This window comes from Mytilus californianus, unplaced genomic scaffold, assembly GCF_021869535.1.
Source record: "Mytilus californianus isolate M0D057914Y unplaced genomic scaffold, xbMytCali1.0.p SCAF_10, whole genome shotgun sequence".
Classification (NCBI taxonomy): Eukaryota; Metazoa; Mollusca; class Bivalvia; order Mytilida; family Mytilidae; genus Mytilus; species Mytilus californianus.
In genome coordinates, this window is record NW_026262582.1 from 43,536,067 (window position 1) to 43,562,933 (window position 26,867).

At 33.1% G+C, this 26,867-nt stretch overlaps 1 protein-coding gene and 1 long non-coding RNA gene across 3 annotated transcripts; one reads left to right on the forward strand and one right to left on the reverse strand.

Moving 5' to 3' along the window:
• Positions 1–913: 913 nt before the first annotated feature.
• Positions 914–25,858, reverse strand: LOC127718188 (uncharacterized). 2 transcript variants are annotated; one of them, XR_007989625.1, is made up of 6 exons: positions 25,154–25,858; positions 19,920–19,996; positions 17,315–17,407; positions 4,771–15,874; positions 3,230–3,361; positions 914–2,727 (listed from the first exon to the last, which is right to left on the reverse strand). It is a non-coding gene; the product is annotated as an uncharacterized LOC127718188 (long non-coding RNA). The 2 variants fall into 2 exon arrangements; XR_007989624.1 differs by having other exon boundaries at positions 4,771–17,407.
• LOC127718187 (uncharacterized) lies at positions 19,994–22,894 on the forward strand. The gene has a single exon (XM_052224155.1). It carries the CDS (start codon positions 20,105–20,107, stop codon positions 22,877–22,879), a length of 2,775 nt encoding a protein of 924 aa, XP_052080115.1. The 5' UTR covers positions 19,994–20,104; the 3' UTR covers positions 22,880–22,894.
• Positions 25,859–26,867: the final 1,009 nt, after the last annotated feature.

Sequence of the window (26,867 nt, forward strand, 5' to 3'; positions counted from 1 at the left end):
TTAATTTCATTCTTTATCGGCACGCCCTACTATCAGTAAAAAATCAACACCGATCATCTCGATTCAAATGACAGCAAGCTCATAAACGATTCATACAGACTGACGGAGACGCTCGGTGACCGAATGCAAGAACCGAGTGCAAGAGTGATCACAGGCCTTTGAACTTAAGTTTTGAGTTCAAACCCCGCTCTCGATTGACTTCAATCTTAAATGACAAGGATTGCCAGTTTTTGGAAAGGGTATGTGGTTCTCTTTATGTAATCCGGCTTTCTTTAATTTCTGGTAGCCATGACAGATTCTAGGTCACTAAAGGTAGCCTTCAATATCAACAAACTAACTGACTATAGCTGGCCCGCCGGTAAAACATCTTTCGCGGGTCTTCTTTGAAAAATTCTCAAACGAAAACATTCTCCCGGATAAAGTATATGTTTTCCCTTGCTGGTCGTAAGATGTGCAAAGGGGTGTTTTGGACTTAAGAAAATAAATTCTCCCCTGATTCACTGGGATGAAAATTTTGTAGGCGACCGCGAGTCTCTGCCCATAGTGTCGCGGCCTGTGCAAGGGGGTGTTTTTGACTTTAGAAGGAAAACAAAAAAATACCCACTAATACACGGAATGAAAATTTCATAGGCAACCGCGGGTCTCACATTGTGTCGCGTCCTGTGCTAGGGGGTGTATTGGACTTTAGAGCTAAAAAAAAAATTCTCCACTGATATACCGGGAGGAAAATGTCATAGCCGACCGTGGGTCTCCGCACATTGTGTCGCATCCTGCACAAGGGACTGTTTTTGGACTTTAGAAGTAACAAAAATCTCCGCTGATACACTGGGTTGAAAATTTTATAGGCGACCGCAGGTCTATTGAAATCTCAGACAGTAATTGTGAGACAAGACTCCAACAATATAATAGTTAGTCAAAGAAAATGGATTATATTTTATTTAACAAAAGGTGCAACGCAATGTCAATATATGTAACCATGGTTTTTTCGTATGGAATTTTCATGAACACAGGAACCTCATTCGATGATTTGGAATCTTTTGTAAACGACTTTGTACAAAGCAACCTTCCCACCTTTATTGCAAATAAGTAATGTGTTTTTCTCTTTGTCATAGTACACAGCAGTTGGACCATGCAGATTATCCGATTCTGTCAGTAATGTCTTACCGTAATTCCCATCATGTTGTATTATTGCTAGATTATTAGAGCTACTACCTACGACGTGAACGTAAACGTTACATTGATTGTCTACTGCTACACCGATAGGTCCCCGAATATATTCGCTTTTTCAAACTGCAAAAACTCTTCTCCAATCATAAGACAACTGTGTATTTTGCTACTATTGAAGTCTGTGTAGTATATCCTGTCTCTGCTAGTAGTGATGCTTGCTACACCATCCGATGCTATTTTCAATGTTTCCAATTGTCTTCCTGATAGATCAGTGACTTGTATGGTAGCTTCTCTACTTACGACATAAAGTCTCTCACTCTCTTGAGATACCCCCAAGCACTTTTCTGCAAAGTGATTTTCTTTTCGACTTGGAAAGTATTGTTATTCATTATTTCTAAGAATTTTGCGTTAACATAAGTCACAACAATACAGGGTCTATCACTGCAATACCATGCGGCATACAAGTGACCGGAATGTTACGAATGAATTGACCTTCATCGCTGTACTCGATTAAACAGTTACTTGGGTAATTCGAAATTAATAAATGACCATCAGATAACATGATGCAGCCTCTAATATTCATTTTTTCTTCCTTTGATATTCTAAACGTTTTGATTAACTGAAGCTGTATGTTGGATATATTTCTTGGTGTAGGGACTGGGATACCTATCTGAGCTTATTCGATTTTGGGGTCTCTGAAATCTAACTGAGAGATTTTTTCAGATATCTTAATTTGGCCAAAATTTTCAACTTCTGTTGACAGTTTTGTGATTAAACTATTGAAATCTACTTTCAATTCATAATCTCTAGAAGTACTATAATATCATTGATGTCTTTGGTTTCGCTAACAATTGACTTATTACCCTGATATGTTCCAAGAAACACCTGTATGTCAGAAGAAATTTGTTTGATGTGCAATGTTTGTTCCCTAAGTTTGGTAAGCTTTTCCTCACCTGATTTAAGCTTCTCAAGGATTTTGGCATATTCTGATTTACAAGAACGAGAAGTTGATACTAATTCTGAAAGCAATGCGTCTTCTAATGTATCTAGGTGGGTGTTTATATTTGTCCGCATTTCAAGTATCATCTTTTCTATTTCTAACTCTCGTTTTTTGATTTTTTTAAGCGGATTTACGGTTTGTGATGCACTGTTTAAGGTTGTTACGTGTTTCATCAATTGACTCTACTAGGTCAGACAATGCTGGTGATTGCCTGGCATTGTTTGAGGCAACGTGTATTGTTATAACATCATAACATAACTTGTGATTTGATAAAACACAAACCATGAACAGTTCTTTGTCGTGAGTTTTACAGAACCACTCAAGATTTTCTCCATGATGCTCACAGACCTAAGAGATCGAAACATTTTCAATCTTGCGGTAATCTTCAATCGAGATAACTTTATGATTTTTCGATATTTTGTTTTTTATGTGAGCCTTTTCACAGTCTACACATAATCCTCCCTTGCAAGTAGTACACCATCTTCTCGCTTCCGTAGCTATTTCATCATACTCACACGGACCACAGCAGGATAATTGAATCGCCGATGCCATTGGAATTCCTAAAAGGTCGAAAAAAATTGTTATTATCATTATCCATATTTTTGTTGCTCAATTCCTCCTCCTGTATAAATGAATATTGATTCGTTTTCCTATGAATTTTCCCAATCTTAATAAAAATAAATCCAGGGAGAATGTATCAAAACGTTGATAGAACTTATTATGTAATTGTTCACTTTAACAAACACTAAAATAATTCGAAATTAGAAGAAGTTGGATACAAATCAAACAACTTATGCAAAAGTTCGGAGGCATTGTCATAAAAATAAGTCATTTTTTCTTTTACATATAAAATCCATTTACTATTTTTGTAATTATACCGTTGTATGTTTCTTTTACACTTTGCCTTGTATGCAATAGATGAGCTGTATTTGGCAAAACCTTACGGACGTTTTGGTTGTCAATACTCTTTAACTTCGTAGTAAAGTTTACCTTTTTTTATTCGAGCATCATTGGTGAGTACTTTTTAGACAAAAAAACGTGTCTGGCGTATACAATTCTTACCCTGATATTAATGATTTGTTTATTTGCTATCTCTACATTGGTGTCATTGCTAGTGGATGTTTCCTCCCGAGGGTTTAACAAAGCCAGTGGTCAGCACTTCTGTTTTGACATGACAACCATGATTTAAACTGTCTAATGTATGAAAAACAGAAATGGTACAATAAACAGATTATCGGGTTTTGTGTGTATAGATATCTAAAAATATCAGCCGCGTCAGTTTCTCGTTCTTTTTCTGCGTTCATTCATAAAAAAGATTAACATTGTGGCTGCTGCTGATATTCAACGTTATCGATGCCGAAAACTATATATATATATATATCCGTCTTTGATATAACTTTTCTGATAAAAATATATATATTGTTTGTCTATCATTACTTCATAATTGATGTTTTTTTAGTATGTGTTGTATTTGTACCTTTGTTGACATACTTAAACTAGTCTTCCTCATAAAACTATGAAAGCTTTAGGGAGAGGACTGTAAAACATGATGGCATAATTGCATAATTGACAATTCACAGATCATACTGACAGATTTACAACAAACTATATATGCAGTGATGCATAAAGCCTTAAACAACGACGGAACTATAAAACATCAGACAAGGACCCATTTTATAGCCATAGCGTTGAGAAGTCTCATGTGTTGCACGCCAGTAACGAATCAATGTATTCAACGCACGAAACGCACTTATTTTAGTTCATTTAAGTATGTAAATGGGTAAAGCTTGGCAATATATGATCTATGATATTAATAGAAAGTGTCATTTGTCAAACACTGACTAATGAACCCAACTGTTCGCTTCATGAATAAAACGCATTAATTTAATAATGGTTTGCTTATACATGTTATATTAAACGATACATGTTATATTAAACGTTGTTTATTTTCATGTAACGCACACAGTGGAGAAATTATATGAATAGGGCTAAGTATTTTAGAAACGTATTAATAAGTTGCCATGAGATTTTCAATGAAATTTACAGAACTGAAATGAATTCATTTGTCATTGAAAGGTATTTTGACGAGAACGGCTTGCCATACTAAATGCTTAAGATCAATTAATCGACGGCAAATTTTTAACATTTTCTATGAAATGTTTGAATATGAGCAAAGCTTGAATAGTCAAACAAGACAGTTGAATGCATTAAATTTGTAATAGTTTCATTTTTGCAATAATATGGTTGTTAAAGTAATATTTAGTGTGTGACAACGTTAAAGATATTTACCCCCATTTAAAGATAAAACCAGTAACTATAAGTGTGTTCAATTAAAATTAACCTGTTATGTGTGTTACCTGTTATTTGTCGAGACACACCCTCTCAACGTTGTTATTATCACAGTTCAAAGTCGTACTGTTAAAGTTAGATGATAAGACAAAAACTTTAATAGCGCGAATTTTCAAATCGTTTAAACAGTGTCTGAACACAAACTATGATAACTTATTTGTATGTTGTATTTTAAAACACTGCCAACAGATTGTATTAACTCCCTCTTAACAAAAGAGGGATTTTTATATGATAAATAGAGTTTATTGACATACCGTGTCTACATATCTTCTTTGGTGCTCCATACGTAAGCATTGTTTAGTTCTGAAACATTAAAAAAAAACGACAGAGCCTTGCAGTAATCGTAAAGGACCACAACGTCAAACCAATCGTGCTTAAAGAATAGTTATGCCCGATAAAGATGATTCTTGATCGTTCAAAAGGAGTCTCTAAGTTTGTTATTACAAATTATCATACGTCCATATAAGTCAAATCAAGTCATTTTGCCCTTGTGAATTTTAATCCGATATCTTGTGATTCGAATATGTCACGCTATCTTTTCTTGATTCCTGTTGACTTTCCTTATGCAAGGTGCCCTGATTTTCCAGTTACAGTTCTATTTTTAGTCTTTCCACGATGTCGAACCACTTTGTAAAACCTTCTTTTATGAAATATAGAAATTAAGATCTCGTCCTTAAAATGCTTCATATATTTTATGACTAACTTAAAGGTAAATAACTCACGTTGAAATAATTTTACAAATGTGAAGATATGATCCTTGCATGGTGGGACAAATGGAAAGTTGGTATTATAAATGAGCAGACACATAAAATTCTGTAAATATGTGAGATCGTTCTAAGGGATACAAATACTGTCTCTTTATTTGCATCTCTCTCTCTATCTATCTCTCGGTCGTTTTTTTTATTACTACTGTCCAAGTCTGAGCTACATATTAATTAGTTACCATAGGCAATCCATCTAATATCTTTAATGCATCAATGTACAGGTGGCTATATCGTTTACCATTCGACAGCATATCTTACGTACTTTTGGTATTTTACGACAGATCGTCAAATATCAAAACGAGATCTCAGGCACTCCTGAAGAGTAAGCAGATCCTGCTCCTCATGTGACACCCGTCATGTTGTTCATGTTAGTACACACCCGGTGATAAGTAAATTCGGTAGGTCACATTCGGGGAAAGGGGGACGGGATCGAAATTACGACCATTGGAACATATCTGTCGTCATCTGTGATACAAATATTTCATAACTGTCAACCAATCCGTGATGGCGTCCGTAATATTTTCGAAGGTATGGCTTCCTTGTGAGAAGCAACCCTATATCAAAGAACTCATGATAGGAAATACAAACCCTTGACTATCGTATTAACTGATAGATATATACTTCGTATGCAGGCATTGCTGGAATGTTGCTACATAGAAATTGAGTGTTCACAATTAGAAAGATGAAATCATCTCTTTTATTGTAAATTTTGATTTCAACCAACCCTCATTGTCAAGATTTAAATGTATGTCAAGATATGAGGCAGACTTAACTGTATCTGTTGTATCCTATATTTCGATGAGTATAAAATACTTATAGTATGTATACGGAGTCTTCAGAATAAGATTTTTTGCTATCAGAATCGGATTGATGTTAGAATACGTGGATGGTAGGTGTCACTTTTATAGAAAGATTACTAAATAAAGAGTCATGGGTTCGATATCAGTATATGAATGATCATTTAACAAGTATAAGCTTTTAAAAAAGCTTGCATGACAAAGCAAATAAAATAATGATTAAATCTCAAACAACCTGGAAACCTGCATATCGACTGCTAATTCCTGTCATTGCTGTTCGGCAAAAATCCTGCAATGCGACTAACAAAGAGTCTAGACCGCTTTCCTCAATATATTGTATGATCAATACTTGCAACCATAGGGGACAGTCTTGTTCTTTATTACAACATTATTGAAACAACTAAGATTTTTCAGATTATGGTGATTCAATAAGTAAAACACGTGTACAAATCGGCTCTTAACAACTTTCCCCTACGTATCTATTCGATAAAAATGAAATGGTGTCTCCCTTTTTTATTTTGATTTATTTTTGAACACCTCTCACAATACGGAATTCAATTTCTTGTCTACGAATAAGATTTGGTAGAACGCATGTGATGATTGTATTTTAATATTGCAGAAATGATATTAACGCAAAGAAACTCAAAGTCTGAAGATAAGTACCATTCCTTCCAGCTATCATGATTAATTATTTTACTGCTTGACCCGATTGCACGATCATGTCGATGAAATTGCACTACATCAGTTTTGTTACAATTCTTATGACAAATGTAGATTTTCGATTTTAGTCTGTTCGAAAATGCGAAATTTTGGTTAGGTCTAGAACCAATAATGCATGCCCAAGTCTTGAAACATTATATAATGTAGTAATGTTTTCAAACAAAATAAGTCAGATGCATTACTGTAAGTTTTTATTTATGTAAAATATATTTGTAATTTTGGTATCAAATAAAAGTTTCAGGCCTTGATATCGCGATAAAACTATTTTTGTGTGTTGATTTTGAATAATAAAATAGTGATTATAATTGAACTAAGAGGGGATGTTTTGTCTGTTACTGATAGCAGAAGTTCCTGTTTTTGTATAACCTAGCCTTCTGGAACCAGTGTGTTTTTATATACAGTAGAAGATAATATCTTGCTGTGTCCAGCAAAAGTCACAACAAGGTTTTTGTCTTGCTTGGCATAACTGTCACTTTATCTTAAGAGGTATAAAAGCTTGAAATTGCAGAATTTAACGTAGAAATACGCTAATTATTGTGGCACATACAAACAGTTAAAAAATCTTTATCTGATTGAAACTCGTAAAAGTTATGATTTCCTATCATGATTTCCTTGATAGAGGATTGCTGCTCACAAGGAAGATATTAAACCAAGAGTTCCAAATGGTGAAGTTGAAATCATCCCTACGTAAATTTTACGGACGCCATCACGAGTTGGTTGACCGTTATGGAATAACCGTTTCACAGATGATATCGGATATGTTCCTTATGTCGTAACTACAATACCCTTCCCTTTTCACGAATGTGACCTACCGAATTAGACTATGTACCGGATTTGTAATAATATGAGCAACACGACGAATGCCATATGTGGATCAGTTTCTGCTTACCCTTCTGGAGCACCTGAGATCACCTCCAGTTTTTGGTGGGGTTCGTGTTGCTTAGTCTTATGTTTTCTATGTTGTGTCATCTGTACTATTATTTGTCTGTTTGTCTTTTTATTTTTAGCCATGGCGTTGACAGTTTTTTTCGATCTATGAGTTTGACTGTCCCTCTGGTATCTTTCGTCCCTCTCTTCTATGCTGGTCCGTAATTCAAAAAAGGTCCGTATCCAAACAATATATGTCGTTCGTTAAAGTTCACTAACTTCGTGTGTTTTATATTTTCCCGGATATTCCAGTTTTCCTTTGTTGTCCAGTTCATTGACACAAGTGATTCTTGAACTTTTTTAAAAGGTACATCGTATCTTATTATCCAATCTGAAAAATTGGCATCCCATTCATAGGAACATTATTCACATTCATTCCTGCTATCTAAGTTTCACTCACCGGAGGAAAAATAAAAAAATTAACTTTTATTATTTTCATTTATGAAGAACTCTTAATCAATCATACAAATATCTAAATCAATCATTCAAATTTCTAAATCAAATTACTTCGCGTTGATCAGCGTCTATTCCTTAACATTTATTTTATGAAAACGACGGGTTTCACATGCGCAAAAGGAGCTGCTTATTTACAGATAGGCTTCAAAGAAGAAACAACGAAATATGTCCCTTCTGTGAAGCTTTCTAGGTATGGGTATGACTTAAATATATGTATTCAGCATTCTAATACGAACATTAACTTGTATTTTATGCTGTTACTGTAGACAATCGCGCTTCATAAAAAAATTGCTTCGGTAATCGCCTTGACACACCCTTTAAAATTACCAGAAAACATTCAATTTTCAAGAAAACTATATTCATCAATCAGAGAAGTGGAAAACGTGATAAGAAAAATCTCAATTTCTTCCTTTTTTCAAAAAATCATGAACTCACAGTGTTTAAAGTAAAATTTAATTGATGATTAAGTAATAAAATTTATTAGCAGTAACTATGTAAGTTTGTACGAGATAGGTCACCTGTTAATTGTAAACAACTATTTGTCCACTCGCATATTTTTAACGATGTTCATTGTCATAAATAGTTTGAAGTCATAAGTACAGAGACTCGACTCTACCCACTTGATCATAATCAGATTTAAAAGCTCGCTATAGAAAGAATTGTCGGTTGAACTTAAACAATTTCCGTCCTTGTATATATTGTAGTCAAGTACCGTTGACAGCTAAAATACACAAAGCTCAAACCATAGAAAGGAGAGGGAATTATATCTGATGATGACATATATTCCATTTCACAATTTTGATTATATTGTTTGATTAACTTAACTATTTTATGCCACCCATTGTATCCATCTATAATCTGCATAATAGCCAACAAATTTAAAATAACACGTTTAATAATTTCATGCGTCCGAAGCGCTTTTCTGGATTTACCTTCATCAGGAACGCTCAAAGCCAAACATTTGAAATCCGAGGGATGTATAAGTACCGAAACAGTGGAAGAACTATATGACAAAAATACCTAAAACAAATAGCCAAACTCATCTAAGGTCAACTTTGCCTGAGGGAGTTGAAACCTTAGTTTCTTTATAATTTCAAAATTCATAAACAGACAATTTTAGAAAGGTTTGTTATAAATCATGTCAGTACCGAAGTACTGACTACTGAGCTGACTGATAGTCCACCAGCAGAGGTATCGACCCAGTGATGTAAAAAATCTAAAATAACACAATTATACAGTTTCAATAACTCAGCATAATCAGTTTTATTAATAATCTCTTGTCCCCGCTATTTTGCAGATTCTGGAACAATTTATATATTGCTATAGGAAAATAAAGTTCCATCCATACCTTTATTCACTCTTAGCAACAAAAGTTTCGAGAGAATCAGAATATACATTTTATTTACATTTCTTCTCTAGGAGGATTTTATATTTCAAAAAGCAAGCTTTTGACTATCTTATCTAAGATCATGGCCAAATTTGGACCATCGATAGACCTCATCATGAAGTAATATCAGCTGACCCTTTGTAGGATTTAATAATTTCCTGTAAAAGTGATCTCCCTTTCATTGCTTTTTTTCGACTCCCCCCCCTTTTCCCTTGTTGTTTTTGAAGATATCACGATCTTATTTAGACAATAGGCAGATCTTATCATGAAGTAATACAAGATGACCCTGAGTAGGATTCCATCATCCGTTTTTAGATTGATATCCCTTTGAAATATTTCTTTTATTTACTTATGTCTTAAAAATTGTAACAGATAGAAACGATCATAAAATATCATTCTGTTTTGATAATATTTGTTCTTGGGCTTCGCTGGTTTAGTTTCATGCATTTACGGAGAATTAGTTGATACGTGTTCGAATATTATTCCAACTTATACAAAAGACTCATATACCCTGCTGTACTGATTGTTAGTCGTTTTAATGGAAAGAAAATGATAACAGTAATATAATTCAGTTTTTTTAATTATCGCCGTGGTCAATGAAGTGGCTGAGCTAATCGACAATGCCAAAGCCTGCGACACAATATACATATATAGTATTTACATTGTGCCACGTTTCAAGAATCACATCTGGAGACAAGAACCGCATGGGGTTCAAAAAGCAGAAAAACAAAAACGAGTATGCTTTAACGCAATATACAGCATCTGATTGATTGATTCTTTCCTTAATGTACTGTTGCAAATTATTTGATGCACATCCACAACAAAAACGTATTTACATTAAATTTAATAGCATTGATTGTTACTGTATGGGCTATAGATTCAGCCGGATGAACGGCGATACAGTTTGACTGTCAACGATAACCTATAGGATATGGGCAGACATTTTGCCCCAGAGAGTTGATGCACTGGTTCTTTAGAGTACAGAGTGCTTTATATTCTCTACCTGGGGCATCGTGTTAAACGTTCCCATTTTGACCCAACATACCTGCGAATTTAAATATCTTTCTAAACCATTTGAAATACTGGGATCAAGTAGATTGGCATCTTATATACAACATATGATTTCAGTGTTTCTTTGTTAGTGTGAATGGAGTTATAGGACAATCATATTTGATTTATTTAACAAACATAGAGATTATGCTCCTTGGGGTCTTACAAAAAATATCGACACAATAATTTGTAATGCCCCTGTATAAGGAAAGCCGTGAGTCAAGTTTCTATTTCCTATCCCAAATATTTGTACTTTGTGACATGAATGGTAATTTTTCCTTTGATCTTCGAGTAAGTTAACTTCGGTTATTTTTAGAGAAGTGCGTTAACTGAATGATTTTTAGTTATTGCACTCTCCAGTCCCGCCGTGTGTCGCTTGTCATGGGAAAAGCAAGGCATGGGAGGATCTTAGACCAGTGCTCTAACTTCTATCTCAAAAGTTGCTATTTCACTGTCTAGCTCCGCCTCCTTGGCCCAGTAAACTATGAAATCAATGACCGTAAAATGTCCTCATAAATGTAAACAAAATGCATACACAACAATATATAACAAATCAAGAAAAGGGGGGAGGGGCTTACCTTAACACTAGCCAAACTTATAAACCTAACCCTAAATTAAAAATGGTTCCCTATACATTGTACTGGAAATAAATGGTTGCTCGAGGAGAGCTACAAAAACGAATACCGTGGTCTATAAACGAAGAAGCGATATTGATAATTTGGTGGATACTTGTTTTTATCATGTCAATATAAATATTCAAAAAAATTGTCATTGGAATTTAAATCGTTTAATTTCATCCACTTAATGAAAGAATAAAACAAAATGTAATAGAAATGACTAAAAATTTTCTTACTGTTATTTTGGTTGGATACCTGTTTTTATCTTGTCGAAATTAATAATATTCTAAAAAATACATGTCATTGGATGTTTAGTAATTTTCTTCATTCTATAAAGGCCTATCTCCGTGAATTGCTTCAAATATTTGTCCCTGGATCTTACACCAATTCAACATGCAACCATTGCAATCAATTAACCAATCTTTTTCCAGTTCTTGGGAATGGAAGAATATTATTAGTTACCTTCATAATTGGTATTAGAAAATGTTTCCTTCTTATCACAACGATAAAACTCCTTTGAAACTACACGTCATTTTCAAGTTGGAGGGTAGATAAACATCGAATAAAATTTTGCACCCCCCCCCCCTCCTTTATCAATAGTTTTTGGGGAGACAAAATATTCAATAACACGTAAATGGATATCGAGCCTGAATCCCACGGCAACAATTCATTTGAATGTACTTTTATCTGACATACAAATCCCCCTGACATCTGCTGCATGTGTTAATTTTCTGGAAATCAGATATAGTATCACGCCACTATTTGATTGACATATGGAAAAGTGCAGAAACGTTTTATTGGTCAGCATTTAACCTTTGACGTGTATCATAGCTCATTTATGTTACAAATCATATATAGTCACGCCTTACTCATTAACATATTTAATCCACTCAAAGCTACGCTTTTCGTGAATTAAAAACGTAAATTCGTAAAAGGCGTGCTATATATATAACATGTTTCACTTATAATGGATAATTCTAAAGCATTTTGTTCTTTTTTTGTTCGTAGGCCAAAAAATCTAAATTCGAAACCCTTGAGTAAACTTTTAACTTGTTGATTATTTACACGATATCAAGTTTCTATCTATAATTTCATAACGGATTTCTTGGAGAACCAATTTCGATGTTTGTTTGTCCCCATAGAGACCTAAACAAGAGGTCATACATAAACTCCAACTCAAGCTTTTACATTTCTGTATTTGATATAAATTTAATATATGATTCATCTATTAGTTTACTTTACAATATTTTACTAGTTACCGGATAACTAATAAAAAGTTCGCCAATTATTCTTGTTTCAGGGCAAGTATTAAAATTACTAAACCTTCGATACATATAACTCTGTAAATAGCGTGAATAAATAACATTTCCCGAGTTAAAGCATTTCGGACGGGAATAATAATGATAGATTTAATATCATGTCTCCCATATTCAAATAACTAATATCAACATAACGCTAGCACGGAATTAAGAAGCTTGTTGATCCTTTTAAATATTTTGATTATTTGTAATCTCAGCAAACCGTTTTCTTTTGTACTTATACTCAATGGCGTCCTTTCGGGGAACGTGTTAAACAATGAAGAGTTTCATATGTATGGGCGATTTACTTTTTTTTTCTTCTTTTGTTTCCAGCGTATTAATCAATTATAAATGAAAAACTAAACAATACGGAATTACTCATAATCACCCTCCCTCTTCAAGGTTTGAAAAATAAATTGCAAGCTATGTAAAGGTTAATTTCAATCGCATTCTATTTAGTTTTATATACATTTGGGTTTAACTTCCGCGACTTTAAATATGCAATATACCCTAAATAAAATGAATATAATACAATCAAAGACGTGTTACATATGTAATCATGATGTGATGGTGTATAAAAGATACCAAGTTGACATTTAAAACAACATATAGAACAAAAACTGACAACTCCACGGCAAAAATCGAAGAGGGCAAACAGATATTCATACAAATATTTTGTTTTGTTTTGCGGAGACAAAGCAAATACTTAATAGTAAGCCTTGATTTATGATTGATTTGGCCAAGAATATAACTGCGACATTTCGAACTTGAAGTGCGCATGCTTTCGCTCAATCCATGAACCGATCGGATGAGAATTTGATAACTGGAAAAATTAACAAATCAGCATTTACCTAGTTCAGTGGTTGATTGATTGTTGTTTGTTAGACGTATATTGATATATTCATTAATTTGGAAAAATTAATTTTCAACTATTAACATTATTTGTATAAAAATACTAACAATTAATATGTGTGCTGTCCTAAACAATCGATCTCTAAACTAATGAAAACACTGGTCATATCAATTACACATAATTTGAAAAAAACGGGCATTTTATCACAACGTTTGTGAACATCTCGTTAGATATCAACGGACTTACCCGATAACGGTAATATACGTTGTGTAAGCTCTTATTGATACATCCTTGGCTTAAAAATTTTTGAATTTGAGTCCTTACTAAAAGTAAATCTGGAATACCACTTCGGACGCAAGAAAATTAAGGATGTTCTCTTGTCATGTTTTGGGATTTTTGTCAGATTTTCGGAATCCTCTGGTTTTATCCATTTAAATGCCTTGATAATTTTTGCCCATTGACCCCCATTTTTCTTTTTATAAATCTTTTACAAGTATAATTATTAGCCATCTGTAAAAGTCTTATAAAATCTTTGTTATTTTTAATGGTTTTTAGGAACTTAAACTTGTCACTGATAAAGGTATGAAAAATCAAGAGAGAACATTTTCCCGCCAAAATTTCAATGGCTTATATATTGAAAATAAGCACATTTACCTATATATTTTTTTTTGCTTTTTTGGTTCCTTTATTAATCCCCTATCAATATATACTAGTGTAACAAAAAGCTTGTTATTTTGAAACTAAGTAGCGAACCTCCTTAAGTGTTAAGTATAAGGTGTTATTTTTCATCACTAAATAGCAACTGCGCTTCGTTGGAAGTTACTAAAATGTTCATATTATTGGGGGAAATAACCGTGTGATGACCTAATAGTGAGACTAATCCGATTGTATGATTTTGTTGGTGTGTTGTGTCATTAACGTATACTCCTCACAATTCCTTGATCACTGTGCTTCAGTTATCTTTTGAGTATAACACATCCTGCATGCAATTGAACACTTGTTTCATTTTTCGGATTTTATTAACTTTTATTTTTGTCACCTGAGTTTCTCTACCGAGTAATAGATTTTCGAAATTCAAATATCAATCTAATATTTGTATACATGAGAATGTTGTGGTTGATTGTGTAAACTTTTTATGACTTTACCTACTTTTGTGGCTCAGATTTGTATACGAGCATTCTCGTAACAAACATACATTAAATGTGCACTTTTTAAAGGAATGAGCCAATTGAATGTATTTATCAGCTATTTGTGGCACATTGGGATTTGTTGTTATACGCTTAACATGTGATGATTTTGACTATAGTATTTAGATTTAAATTATTTCAACATAGCAATAAGTCACAATTTAAAGTTCCTTTGTTTCAACAGCACGGATTGGTAATTGTGGTAAAAGGTTAAATTGAAAATATATTTTCTTTTACTGACCATTTGAAGCACAATTTTTGTGCAGCAAAGTTTTTTTTTTTTATTATTGTAACGCATTACGTTATTCTGGGGATCTTAAAAGTAGAAAATAAGATATTATTTTAAAGAACGGTTTGAAAGAAGTCTATTTCTTAAATTTTATTTTTTTTTGAGATTTGTTAGTAAAATATGTAAGCTGCAGCGGTTTCAAAGTGTGTTTGCAAAATTAAAGTAATTTGATGACAGTTGTTTTTAAAGTAATCTTTGATGCACTCGTCTAGGCGAGCTGTTTCTATAGATATATTCTTTATACTTTGTTCATAAATACTTTATTTGCGTTTGAGGACACGAATTAGAAATAATATGTTTGTAGTGGATAACCTTTGTTTATATGGGAGCGTTTTAACAGGTTAAAGCAACATTACACAATTATAATACAGTAAAGTTAACAAGATTGGAATGTAGAACATAAAGTTTGGCATACTTAACATCCTTTTCTGGTTTATGTTCACTTTTACAAAAATGTCAATAAACAATGATAAATACATTATTGTAAAAGAGAGACGAAAGATACCAAAGGGATATTTAAACTCAATAGTTGAAAACACTCATAATGCAATGGCAAAAAAAAATAAAATCCAATAGTTAACATTGGATAGTAAAATAAGGAGTTGTATCTGAGTTGATAAATTCACCCAAAACAAGATAGGACCAGCTTAGTAGTGTTAGGTATTCGGAATTAGAACGTTTGATATTCAGTGCAAACAATGAAAAAAAAATTATAAAAATCCTGTACCTAAGTTCCTTTGGTTAATTTGCTCTGTAAGATCACAAAACTTAGAATTGAAAATTTGAAATTGTTATATCAAAATGATTTACAAATGTTTTACTCATTAGCAATCAAGTTGGATAGTAGTTGTTTACGTATATGTCAGCTTTTAATACAATTTATTAATTACTTACGTACTGTTTTCCTCATATAGTTGATGTGTACCATCGGTTTTGGTTTGTGACCCGGATTTGTTTCAGTTAAATCGATTTATGACTATTGAACAACGGTATACTACTATTGCCTTTATTTACTAAATGAAATATATAAAATAGAAATAACATTACTTGTGGTTCTCTTTAATTTAATTTTTTTTTCAAAACAAACAATATATAGTTTTATCGGCAATTTGTACATTTTCCTGTTGATTCTACTGCCAAATATTTTTAAGATCATGGACAGGACTTGACTCTCAAAAATATTAGGCAATGACGTCATGTATCAGTCAGCAACGTCGCATGCTCAAGTCCATCCGCATCAATTTATCAATAAAATACACGCGACTTCATGCATACAACCGAACAACTATCCCAACGTTTTGTTACTAACTATTTCATTTTACTTCATATTCTCAACAAAAAAAAAAAAATACAGTTATGACAAATTGCCGATAAACAGAATAATGGCATTTTATTTTTTTTATATTTGTATACATGAGAATATTGTCGTTGATTGTGTCAACTTTTTATGACTTTACCTACTTTTATGGCTCAGATTTGTATACGAGCATTCTCGTAACAAACATACATTAAATGTGCACTTTTAAAAGGAGTGAGCCAATTGAATGTATTTATCAACTATCTGTGGCACATTGGTGTTTTTGTTATACGCTTTACATGTGATGATTTTGACTATAGTATTTAGATTTAAATTATTTCAACATAGCACTAGTCACCTAAGCATAGTTTAAAGTTCCTTTGTTTCAACAGCACGGATTGATTATTGGTGGTAAAAGGTTAAATTGAAAATATATTTTCTTTTACTGACCATTTGAAGCACAATCTTTGTGCAGCAAAATTGTTTTTTTTTATTATCATTGTAACGCATTACGTTATTCTGGAGATCTTAAAAGTATAAAATAAGAAAGGTTTGAAAGAATCTATTTCTTTAATTTTATTTTTTTGGAGATATGTTTACTTAGTAAAATATGTAAGCTGCAGCGGTTTCAAAGTGTGTTTGCAAAATTAAAGTAATTTGATGACAGTTGTTTTGTTAAATTAAAGTAATATTTGATTAGGCAATGACGTCATGTATCAGTCAGCAACGTCGCATGCTCAAGTCCATCCGCATCAATTTATCAATGAAATGCCCGCGACTTCATGCATACAACCGAACAACTATCCCAACGTTTTGTTACTAACTATTTCATTTAACTTCATATTCTCAACCAAAAAAAAAATATAGTTATGACAAATTGCCGATAAACAGAATAATGCCATTTTATTTTTTGATACTGACTTCATCAGCTCGAATATCAGCTCACCCTAGCGGGCGCGCTTGATATTCTTGCTGACGAAGTCAGTATCAAAAACAAAATTGCCATTATTCTATATGCATCGTTTCATACACCTTAAATCTTTCAGATGACTTTTAAAAGGTACTACATGACATTGTACGTATAACTGTTAATTAAGTTAAACTTAAGGGCACTTTCCACATGATGTTCTAATAAAATGTTGAACATAATCATAACCTTTAGGCAAATATTGTCGTATTTACACCACCAGTTTCTCTCCGCGTACAGACAAACCTGTGCACCTTGAAAAGTTTTGAAGCATGGCTGGACCTGTTAGAAATAAAATTTTAACGCATTTAAAGTTTCACAGTATTGAAAACTTAACTGGATTTTGCTATTCATTTCTTTTTTCATTCCTTCAGAAGGTGCCAAAATAAACTAAGTTGGAAAAGTATTTTGAGAAGGTCCCCTTATATTATGTTGTAAATTGTATTGATTTTACATGTCATTGAACAATAGAGAGACAGTAGATATCTGCAACACAATAGATTTAAATTGTGGTGTTTATTTTTCGATCTTCTGTAGGTTTGCAGAAAATTCACATCAAAATCCAGGTAAGTTTTTAATTTTATGAAACATAAAAGGCAAATAGCAAATATAAATAAATTTAGGTCAGTCCAGTTACACCTTTAAACTTACATGTTCTAGATGCATCGGTTTTAAATTAACCGGGCAGCTTTTGAGGTATAAACATTATGAACACGGCCATTTTTTTTTGTCAATTCCCTTTGTTGAACCTAATCGGTAAAGTGTTTGTTTACATATTGTTACTAAATGTAGTCAGGATACGTCATGTAAAATCCATTATGGACACTAGGCGACATACACAGTAAAGTAAGTGAAACAGGGATTTTATTCAATAATTAGAATAACAATCTTTATGTTCATAATGCTTTACTATTGCTAAATTAATACAAATTAGTCTTAAAAATGTCAAGTATGTTATGTTAGTATATGAATTATTATCCAACAAGTAAAAGCTTTCATAAAAGCGTGCATGACGTCATGGAAAAGAAATTATTGAATTAGACCGGACACATTATATTAAAAAAAGTGTCGCGATTGCTTTGCTCCAAGTGTTTTCAAACCATCGTATGACCTATGCTCGCGGCCAAAGCTAGGTTTTTTTGTTTTGTCTTTCCACGACATAAATGGGCACCAACGTGTTGTTTACAACAAGAAACTGCTATAAGATTATTCAGATTGATCTGATCTTATGAGTTACGCAAATGTAAATATTGGCTCTTAACAACTATCCCCTACGTCACTTCCGAGAGATAAGCATGTTTTGATATCCAATTTTTGTATCTGAATTTATTTATAATTACACCGTTAGTACGAATTCAGTAATGTGTTACACTAAAAAAATAATTATAACAAAAAAACTACAAGGTTAATTTAAAAAGGGGAAATGCCATAAAAAACTTACGAAATCAAACGTTTGATTTTAACAACGAACGGAACGAATGGACAACAAACTGTCATGTTCCTGATTTTGTGCATGGATTTTCCAACGAATATTGTAGGTTAAACCGGGTTTTAATATGACAGTTGTTTAAACACCTTTAAAGTTTTATCAAAATATTTATTTGACAAAATTGAGTGAGTAATCGGATGTTTACAATAAAAATTTGGTAGAACGCATGTGTTGATTATATTTGAATGTTACAAAACAACATTCACTCAAAGTATGAAGATAAAATGGAAGTACATTTACGTCCAACTGTCACGATTAAGGGGTCAACCTTTCTATTTAACTCCTTCACCTGATTGCATGATGCGTTTTGATACAATCTGTACGATTATCGATTTTAGCATATTCCAAAAGAGAGATAATCGTAGCCACTCTGTCAATTTAATTTGGCTTTAGATGAAGGACCACAAGTATGTCCAGTCTGTGATCATTCTGAAAAGTAGTACATATTTCACACAAGATAGCTCCTATTTATAGCTGTGACTTTTGAAATATGTAGATATTTCAGTAATTTATTAATTTATTAATTGAAAATTTGAGGATTGGGGACACTGTAGAAATCTTTTTTCTGTTGATTTTGAATATAAAAAAAACGTATGAAATTGCTCTTGGAGGGATATTTAAGTGTGTACGTCTCGAGTGAGGGAGTTCGTGGGTTTTATTTCCATGGTTCTTTCGCAGGATAAGTTTTATAACTCTTTGTGGCCATATGACCCTCGATCGAAGTGAAAGAAGAGTATTACCTTTGAAAACCTTGTTAAAATGTATGCTCAACACTGAGTATGTAAGATCGAATTGCGCATTTACAAAGAATACTGATGAAATGACGAATGGATTCAGGCGGGGGGGGGGGGGGGGCACCTGCCGGCCAACTTAAATGAGGAAACAATAATCGAAATACAAAAAGGTGCGACAACACCAACTTTGAATAATGGATCTGCCCCTGGAAATACTTTTATTGTGCTTGCAAGATAGTAAATTATTGGAGAGAGAAAACATAATCACGAGACCACGAGAATCGCAATAAATACATTAGATACATTGTATGTCAAGTAAAACCATGGCATTCTACCAAGCTCTTTGGTTGGATTTTTTTTAATTTTGTAAAAACTATACCACATGTTTTCATTTTGGGACACAGAAATAAAATTTTTTTTTTAATAAAAAACCCTTTACGATGACGTCAATACGACCTAATAATTAGCCGAGATCAAATTCGTTGCATCTTTGCTAATTGATTGATCAAACATATGTTTATACAAATGGTATAATATAATTTGATAATATAAGATCTAAGATGATAAATACCCAAACTTTCAAATGTACTACATGTAGTATCTTCAAGATCTATTTATATTGTAGATGTTGTGAGTAAGACAATCAGCCTGAAAAAATAATAGACAGATGGATGCGTACCATATTTAAGTGGCGTGCAAATCGGGAAGCAAATTACTAGTGAGTTATAGCTGGAAAACAGAATTCAAGGGGAAGCGATGAATTCCTGTGAGCTATACAACAGACAAACGCCTATAAGAAGTACAACGTGTAAATACAACGAAGTAAACGCAAAAGGCGAAACACGTCTACATTTTTCAGCAAAAAAAAAAAACCTTGATGGTCAAGATTTCATAGAAAACTTATTGACAAAGGGAGTAGACATCAACGCTCGTAATAAGTGGGGTCAAACGCCACTCCACTATGCTGCCATAGCTGGTTGTTTACAAAATATTGAGACCTTGACAAAGTCACCTGGTATTGATATAAATAGCAGAGATATAAATGGATACAATGCCCTTCAGAGTCTGATTGCTGCAAATGATGGTGAAAGCACTGATTCGGATGACGATCTGGAGGACTATTTGTTTACAATGGAAAATTATCTTGATCGTGTACAGTCAACAGATGACATAAATGATATCGAAATGCCTGAAAAAACATTAAGTGTCGATCTTAGAAAGTCTTTGCAAGTTCTTGTCAACGCCGGAATTAATGTGAACAATCAGACTGTATATGGAGATGGTATCCTTCATCTCATTGCTTTGAGGAAGGAAAACCCACCATTATTAAAGTTTTTTATTTCGAATTTTCCTGACATTAGTTTAGATTTAATTAACAAAAAAAATGAAAACTTTTTGCATGTATATGTTTCCGATGAACGTTTGGAAGATATTGTGGAATTGTTTGAATGGATTGCAGAGAAGTACTCAGGATCTATTTTGAAGGCATTGCTATCCAGTAGAGATATCCGTGGGAAAACCCCATGGACTTTATTGATCGGCAATACAGGTGAATCTGCAAATTTTCGAAAAATGCTTGACTATGCCGTTTCACCTTATGTTAATGATAACCTGGGAAACACAGTTTTGCATCAAACTTGTGGTATTTTATATGGACGTTCGCACTCAGAGTTTCTAGAATATATGCTCAAAGTTGGTGCTGACATAAACGCACAAAACATGTATGGAGAACCTGTTTTATCGCTGACGTTAGATGAGGAAGTTTTTGATATTTTCGTACAGTTCAATCCTGATTTTGAAGTTAAAGATAGATGGGGTAGAAGTACGTTGATTTCTATCATGAAATACCGACCTCTTCCAGATTTCCTTAAAGCTTTGATGGAAAAAGGGACTGTAAATGTAAACACTAGAGACATATACGGCTCTACACCTCTTCATTTTGCAGCGTATCTCAATTATGAGGAACAAATAGAGCTTTTGTTAAAATATGGTGCAGATATAAATGCTCGCGATAATCTCCAAGAAAGACCCCTGGACACAGCGAAACGACACAAAAGTTTTCGTTGCTTTGCGCTATTGAAAGCGGACGATAGAACGGAACAAGGAGATACCATAATATACACTCGAATAACAATGCTTGGAGATCAGAAGTTCGAAGAGATTCTTTGTGGACTGCCAGAGACGATAATATCGTCTTGTATCAAATCACCACAAGATGTTCAGACACTACTACATTTACCTTTGAATTTAAAAGACTTCATGAACTACCTTCTTGAATCGTATTATACCAAAAGTCCAAACTACTGCTCTGAAGTAGATTCTGTTACATTCGATGTTAATAATCTTGTCACGTCGCTGTGCACTCAAATTGGAAAATATGATTCTCGATTTGAAATGTCAGTTTTTCCTTCTGGAAGCATGGCTGAAGGAACAAAAATTGGCCGTCCAGATGAATTTGATTTTATTTTATGTCTTGATAAGTTGAATGATATCACTGACATTGTTATGGCAGACAATTCTATGAAAAAAGGATTCGCTTCCCTGAAATTTAAAAATTTACCAGATGTTGACGAATACTTGCCGTTTACTGATGCTGATGGCTATTTCTTACCTATTTTATTTTTGAGGTTATTCTTTGAATATTTGAAAAGAGCACTGAATGAACCTCATTTGTGGAAGGAGGGAAATTTATACTTTAATGTTGAAAATAAAGTAAGGATAATATTCGCTAAACCAGTGTTTACTTTTGATGTATATTGGTTCGGTTCTGTTTACAAACAATTGAAAATCAGTATAGATCTTGTTCCAGCAGTTTACAAAAGAGGATGGTGGCCTAAAAATATTGATGTTGATAAAATACATCTCGTTAGTCCAGACATCAAAGCAGCCGGCTGTTTTCTAACTCTGCAAACAAAAGGGCGCCAAATTTCTCTAAACAACTCCCACTGTATAAGCCGAACATGTAACAGTGAGGACAATGACGAAGAATTAGCAAAGAAGAGATTGTTGCGCATTTCAGGAGCTCCTGCAGAGATATGCCTTATGAAGTCATTGCCAAATGATTTTCGACAAGCTTATGTCCTTGCAAAAGTTTTGAAGAACTTATGTCCTGATATTGATGTTGAAACAAAACAATACATGCTGGAGCAAATGGACCTGGAATATGCAAGACCACGTCGCACAAAACCATCTGAACTGCTTAAAAGCTATATGTTAAAAAATAGCGTGTTTTATGTGCTGGACGAATTGAAAATGAAAAACCAATTAGAAGATGGACTTGACATATCTGAGATAACTATAAAGATGTACAATTTTCTTCTTCGATTTGTTGATGGTGGAAAAATGCACATGCGTCCGTACTTTCTATCAAATGATATCAATGTCTTCGAGAAATCAAGGGAGCTATCCTTAAACAAAACATTTATTTTTCATATGCAAAGAGAATTTAGTATAAAGCTTGTGCTAGGTATACTCAATGCTCAATTTCCAAGGGAATGTTTGGCTGCTAAAATATTTAAATTTGGCAATTAAATCAGTAGCATTCTTTATTATTTATGTTATCAAACACGAAAACTTGTTGATTGTATTCAGAGCACTTATTTTGATAAGATTTCCTTACAATGACATCCGCGCACGCCTAAGTCAACAGTTAAACCTGTTCATATTGGTAGCGGAAAAGTTACCAAGACACTCCATAAAGCACCGGACATATGCATATATATAGTTGATTGAAAATAAGATGTGCACTATAACAATTACTGTATCTTCGGTGATGCTCGAGGTCAAAATATTAGAAAATCCTTAACCTGTTATTGGTATTCGTTGGGGGTGCTGATAAAACCAAAAGGACCTAAGATATGACCAAATCATGAATCAGTGAATTAAAAGAAAATAAGCATTTTTTTACCGCTGTTACCTTTGTGTATTATTATGGATTAAGTTAGTAAATAATCGGAATTAAACGCAGTTCGGAATATCACACCATAAAGATAAATCAAATTAAAAATCTTACATGATCCACAGTTTAAAGGTTATACAGTGCAACCTGTCTAATCCAATACAATACGGGGCCAGAGAATTTTGTCGGATTGTACAGGGTGTCGAAATACTCAGGTTTCATTTTTGAACAAGACACGTATGCACCACGTGGTATGCACAACAATATCAGTAAATAACTGTGTTTTTTGTTGCGCTAGCATGTGTAAACCATTTGAACAACAGATCATCTACTTCTCCATATTTCAACGAAATCGTAAATCTTTTTTATTTCTATCAAAATTATTGGCATATATCTGGTTATAAAATTCCTTCTTTATAAAATATATGACACTGTTGCACGTCCAGTTTAATACTTCTTGCAAAGTTGTTTTGGGGTTATTTTTGGAATTCTATCGGAGTCTTCAATCAAATTTAATCTTTCGTCTTAACTTAATCCTTTCTCGTCCGTTTTGGTGGAGGCAAATCAGTGCCAATTTTCAAAATTCTCTTTTTACATTTATGTGTCGTAGTCATATTATATAATACATGAAGGATTTTTACAAAGAAACAAATAAAGACTCACATTAAAAGTTGTATGTATATGTTAGAGAATGACATTGATCCTTTTCTGTAATAGTTATCCCATGAGGACGCGGTGTGTCAGTGTATTATCACCCCAACGGGTTTTAAATTTGCAATGTTGTATCGAAATGCCTTTAACAGCGACATGAAGCATAACAGTATGATTAACAATCCGTGAGTGAAAACAAAATACAGGTGAAATTGACCCTACTCATTTGGATTTCCGTCTTATTCATCAGATAATCGGTAAACCGAAGTATAATCAGACGGATAAAATTCAAAAAGATATTTAGTACAATTTTACAATTTTTAGTTTTTATTTGCGAAATACGTGTATAGAATACTTTTTACAAGCTACTGACATTTTGTTTTTATAATATTCAGTTAGTTATTTGTAACATTTTTAATTCTTTTGTTGATCAAAATTGCTCTTATGTTAAACTTGTAAAGGACAAAAACGGGGTATCTGTACTAGTTGGTCAAATTTCACTTCTACTAATTCTTTTTTGCTTTTATTAAGATTTTAGGAATATGTTCTTTGGTTCTTAAATGATTTTTATTATGTGTAAGTTGGGTTTTTCTGTTTTTTTGGTTTGTTTTTTGGCGGAGGTTAGGGTTAATCGATCTATTGATAGCTAGGACCAATATATATTCGTGTAATAGTCCCAGATGAAAGTCTGTATAATAATAAAACGAAACTTCAGTAGACTACAAAGTTTTAACAAGGAAAGTAGTCGGACTTTTCAAGGTTATTGTAGATTGAGTGTAATTATTTTGTTTTGGGTTTCTGTCTCATTATTAAAAATAAATTATACTCCTAACAATTCTTTGAATATAAAATTTTCAAAATCAAGGGCGTTCTCAGACGATACTTTAATACGATGCTGTAATTTATAACTGAACATGTTATCAGTAAAGTGTTTATTTACAAATTGTTACTAAATTTAGTTATGATACGTCATGCAAAATCCAATATGAAAGATGCACACAACCACAGGCGACAGACACAGTAGTAAGTGCAACACGGCTTTTATTCAATAATTAATAACACCATTTTCATAATGCTTTACTCTTGCTTACTTAAGCGGAATTAAGTCATAAATTTAACATGTGATGTCAGTATATGAATTGTTATCGTAGTGACCAGGCAATTTTATAGAGTAAAACTAGTATTTCCCCCAGCTAGGAATTTGTTATAAATTGATATACATGTATAAAAGATATTATTTGATTTAAGAAACTAACCTTTTGGACCATTGCTTCTTTGCTTCAAGTATATTTTATCAAATTTCTGCCCTATTTCCGAAGCATGTTGACCGGAAGTAGATGGACATGCTGCATTTTCTATTCATTAAATTTACTGGTCAACTTAAGCCAATGCTGTCCTTGGGTTCAAAGTTATTTCGAAGATCTCGGCATTTATCTCCTCACTTACGCAATAAAATTGTTGTTTTTCACGGTGTGCTTGCTTCCATTGTTTCAATAAGTATAAATACTGGAATGTTTGCTACATCTAAGAGTTGCTGCATTGAGCCGGCTTGCATCAAGCCACCCTCAAACCTTCCAGACTGCATCAGTCTACTTGGGCGAAACACGTTTTTTGTGTACAAACACTCCAGTGTCCTTGACCTATAAGGTATGTAATTATTGTTAGATAAATGTGAGGGACCGTCTCAAGAGACATAAGTATTACTTTGCCGGCGCTAGTTTAAAATAAGGTCCGTTTAGTTAAAAATAAAAAATTACTATTGATATAAGGATTAGGTTGGGAGGAATTATATTCATAAATGAAATTTGTGAATAAATAAAGTTTTACATATTTAATAGACCCTTTTTAAGAAAGGCTATTTGTCAGAACAGTTGTCTGTTGTATTTTTGTTATTTTACATTGTTGAATTTATATGCAATTTATTGAACTTTACTAATGTTATTGGTATAATAAATATTATATTGGGAAAATTCTTGTTTAATTACATTTGTTAAACATTAAAAAGCAAGACCTATATAGGTAGAATGTATCCTGCTGATCGAACCTAAGCGAAATACTAACCACTACATGTCCCAGGAGGCATATGTTATGGCATTGTTGATTTGTCGTTGACCCCCTCCTGCTACAGTTATTCAACAGGTTGAAGTTTTTAAAAAAGCTTGCTTGAAATCGTAAATGAAAACGTTATATCACAAAAATACTGAACTCCGAGGAAAATTCAAAACGGAAAGTCCCTAATCAAATGGCAAAATCAAAAGCACAAACACATCAAACGAATGGACAACAACTGTCATATTCCTGACTTGGTACGGGCATTTTCTTATGTAGAAAATAAGTCATTATTAAATCAGATCGAACACTTATATATATTTTCAAACAGTTGTCACAATTGCTTTACTCAAAAATATTTTCAAACCATTTCATGACTTATACTAGGAGTGAAAACCAGCTTTTTTATTTCTCTAAGTATGATATTTGTTTACGGGAACCATCGTTTTGTTTACCTCAAGAAACAGCTATAAGATTCTTCAGGTTAATGTGATTTGATGAAAAAAACAAATTCACATATTGGCTTTTCACATTTATCCCCTACGTAAATTTTGCGAGATAAAAATGTTTTGATATCTCACTTTTGTATTTGAATTGCTTTTTTTTATCTCTAAGGGGTCACTGTAGAACCATTTTTAATTTTGATTTTGAATTAAAAAAAATATGTTTGAAATAGAACTCAAATGACATATTTTGTATGTTCCGGGTATCAGGAGTTCCAATTGTATACAACTTGTAAATCAAGTTCGAACTATGAAGCCAACAACTAGTATGCAATATGGGAAATAGATAATTGAGAGGGAAGTGATACATTATTGTGGGCTTTTCAGCTGCTGGAAATAATACCCTTTTGTGAGGTTTCTTAAATGAGAAATGGCTACAAGAAGTGAATTTAGCAAATACAACGAAGTAAACACAAAA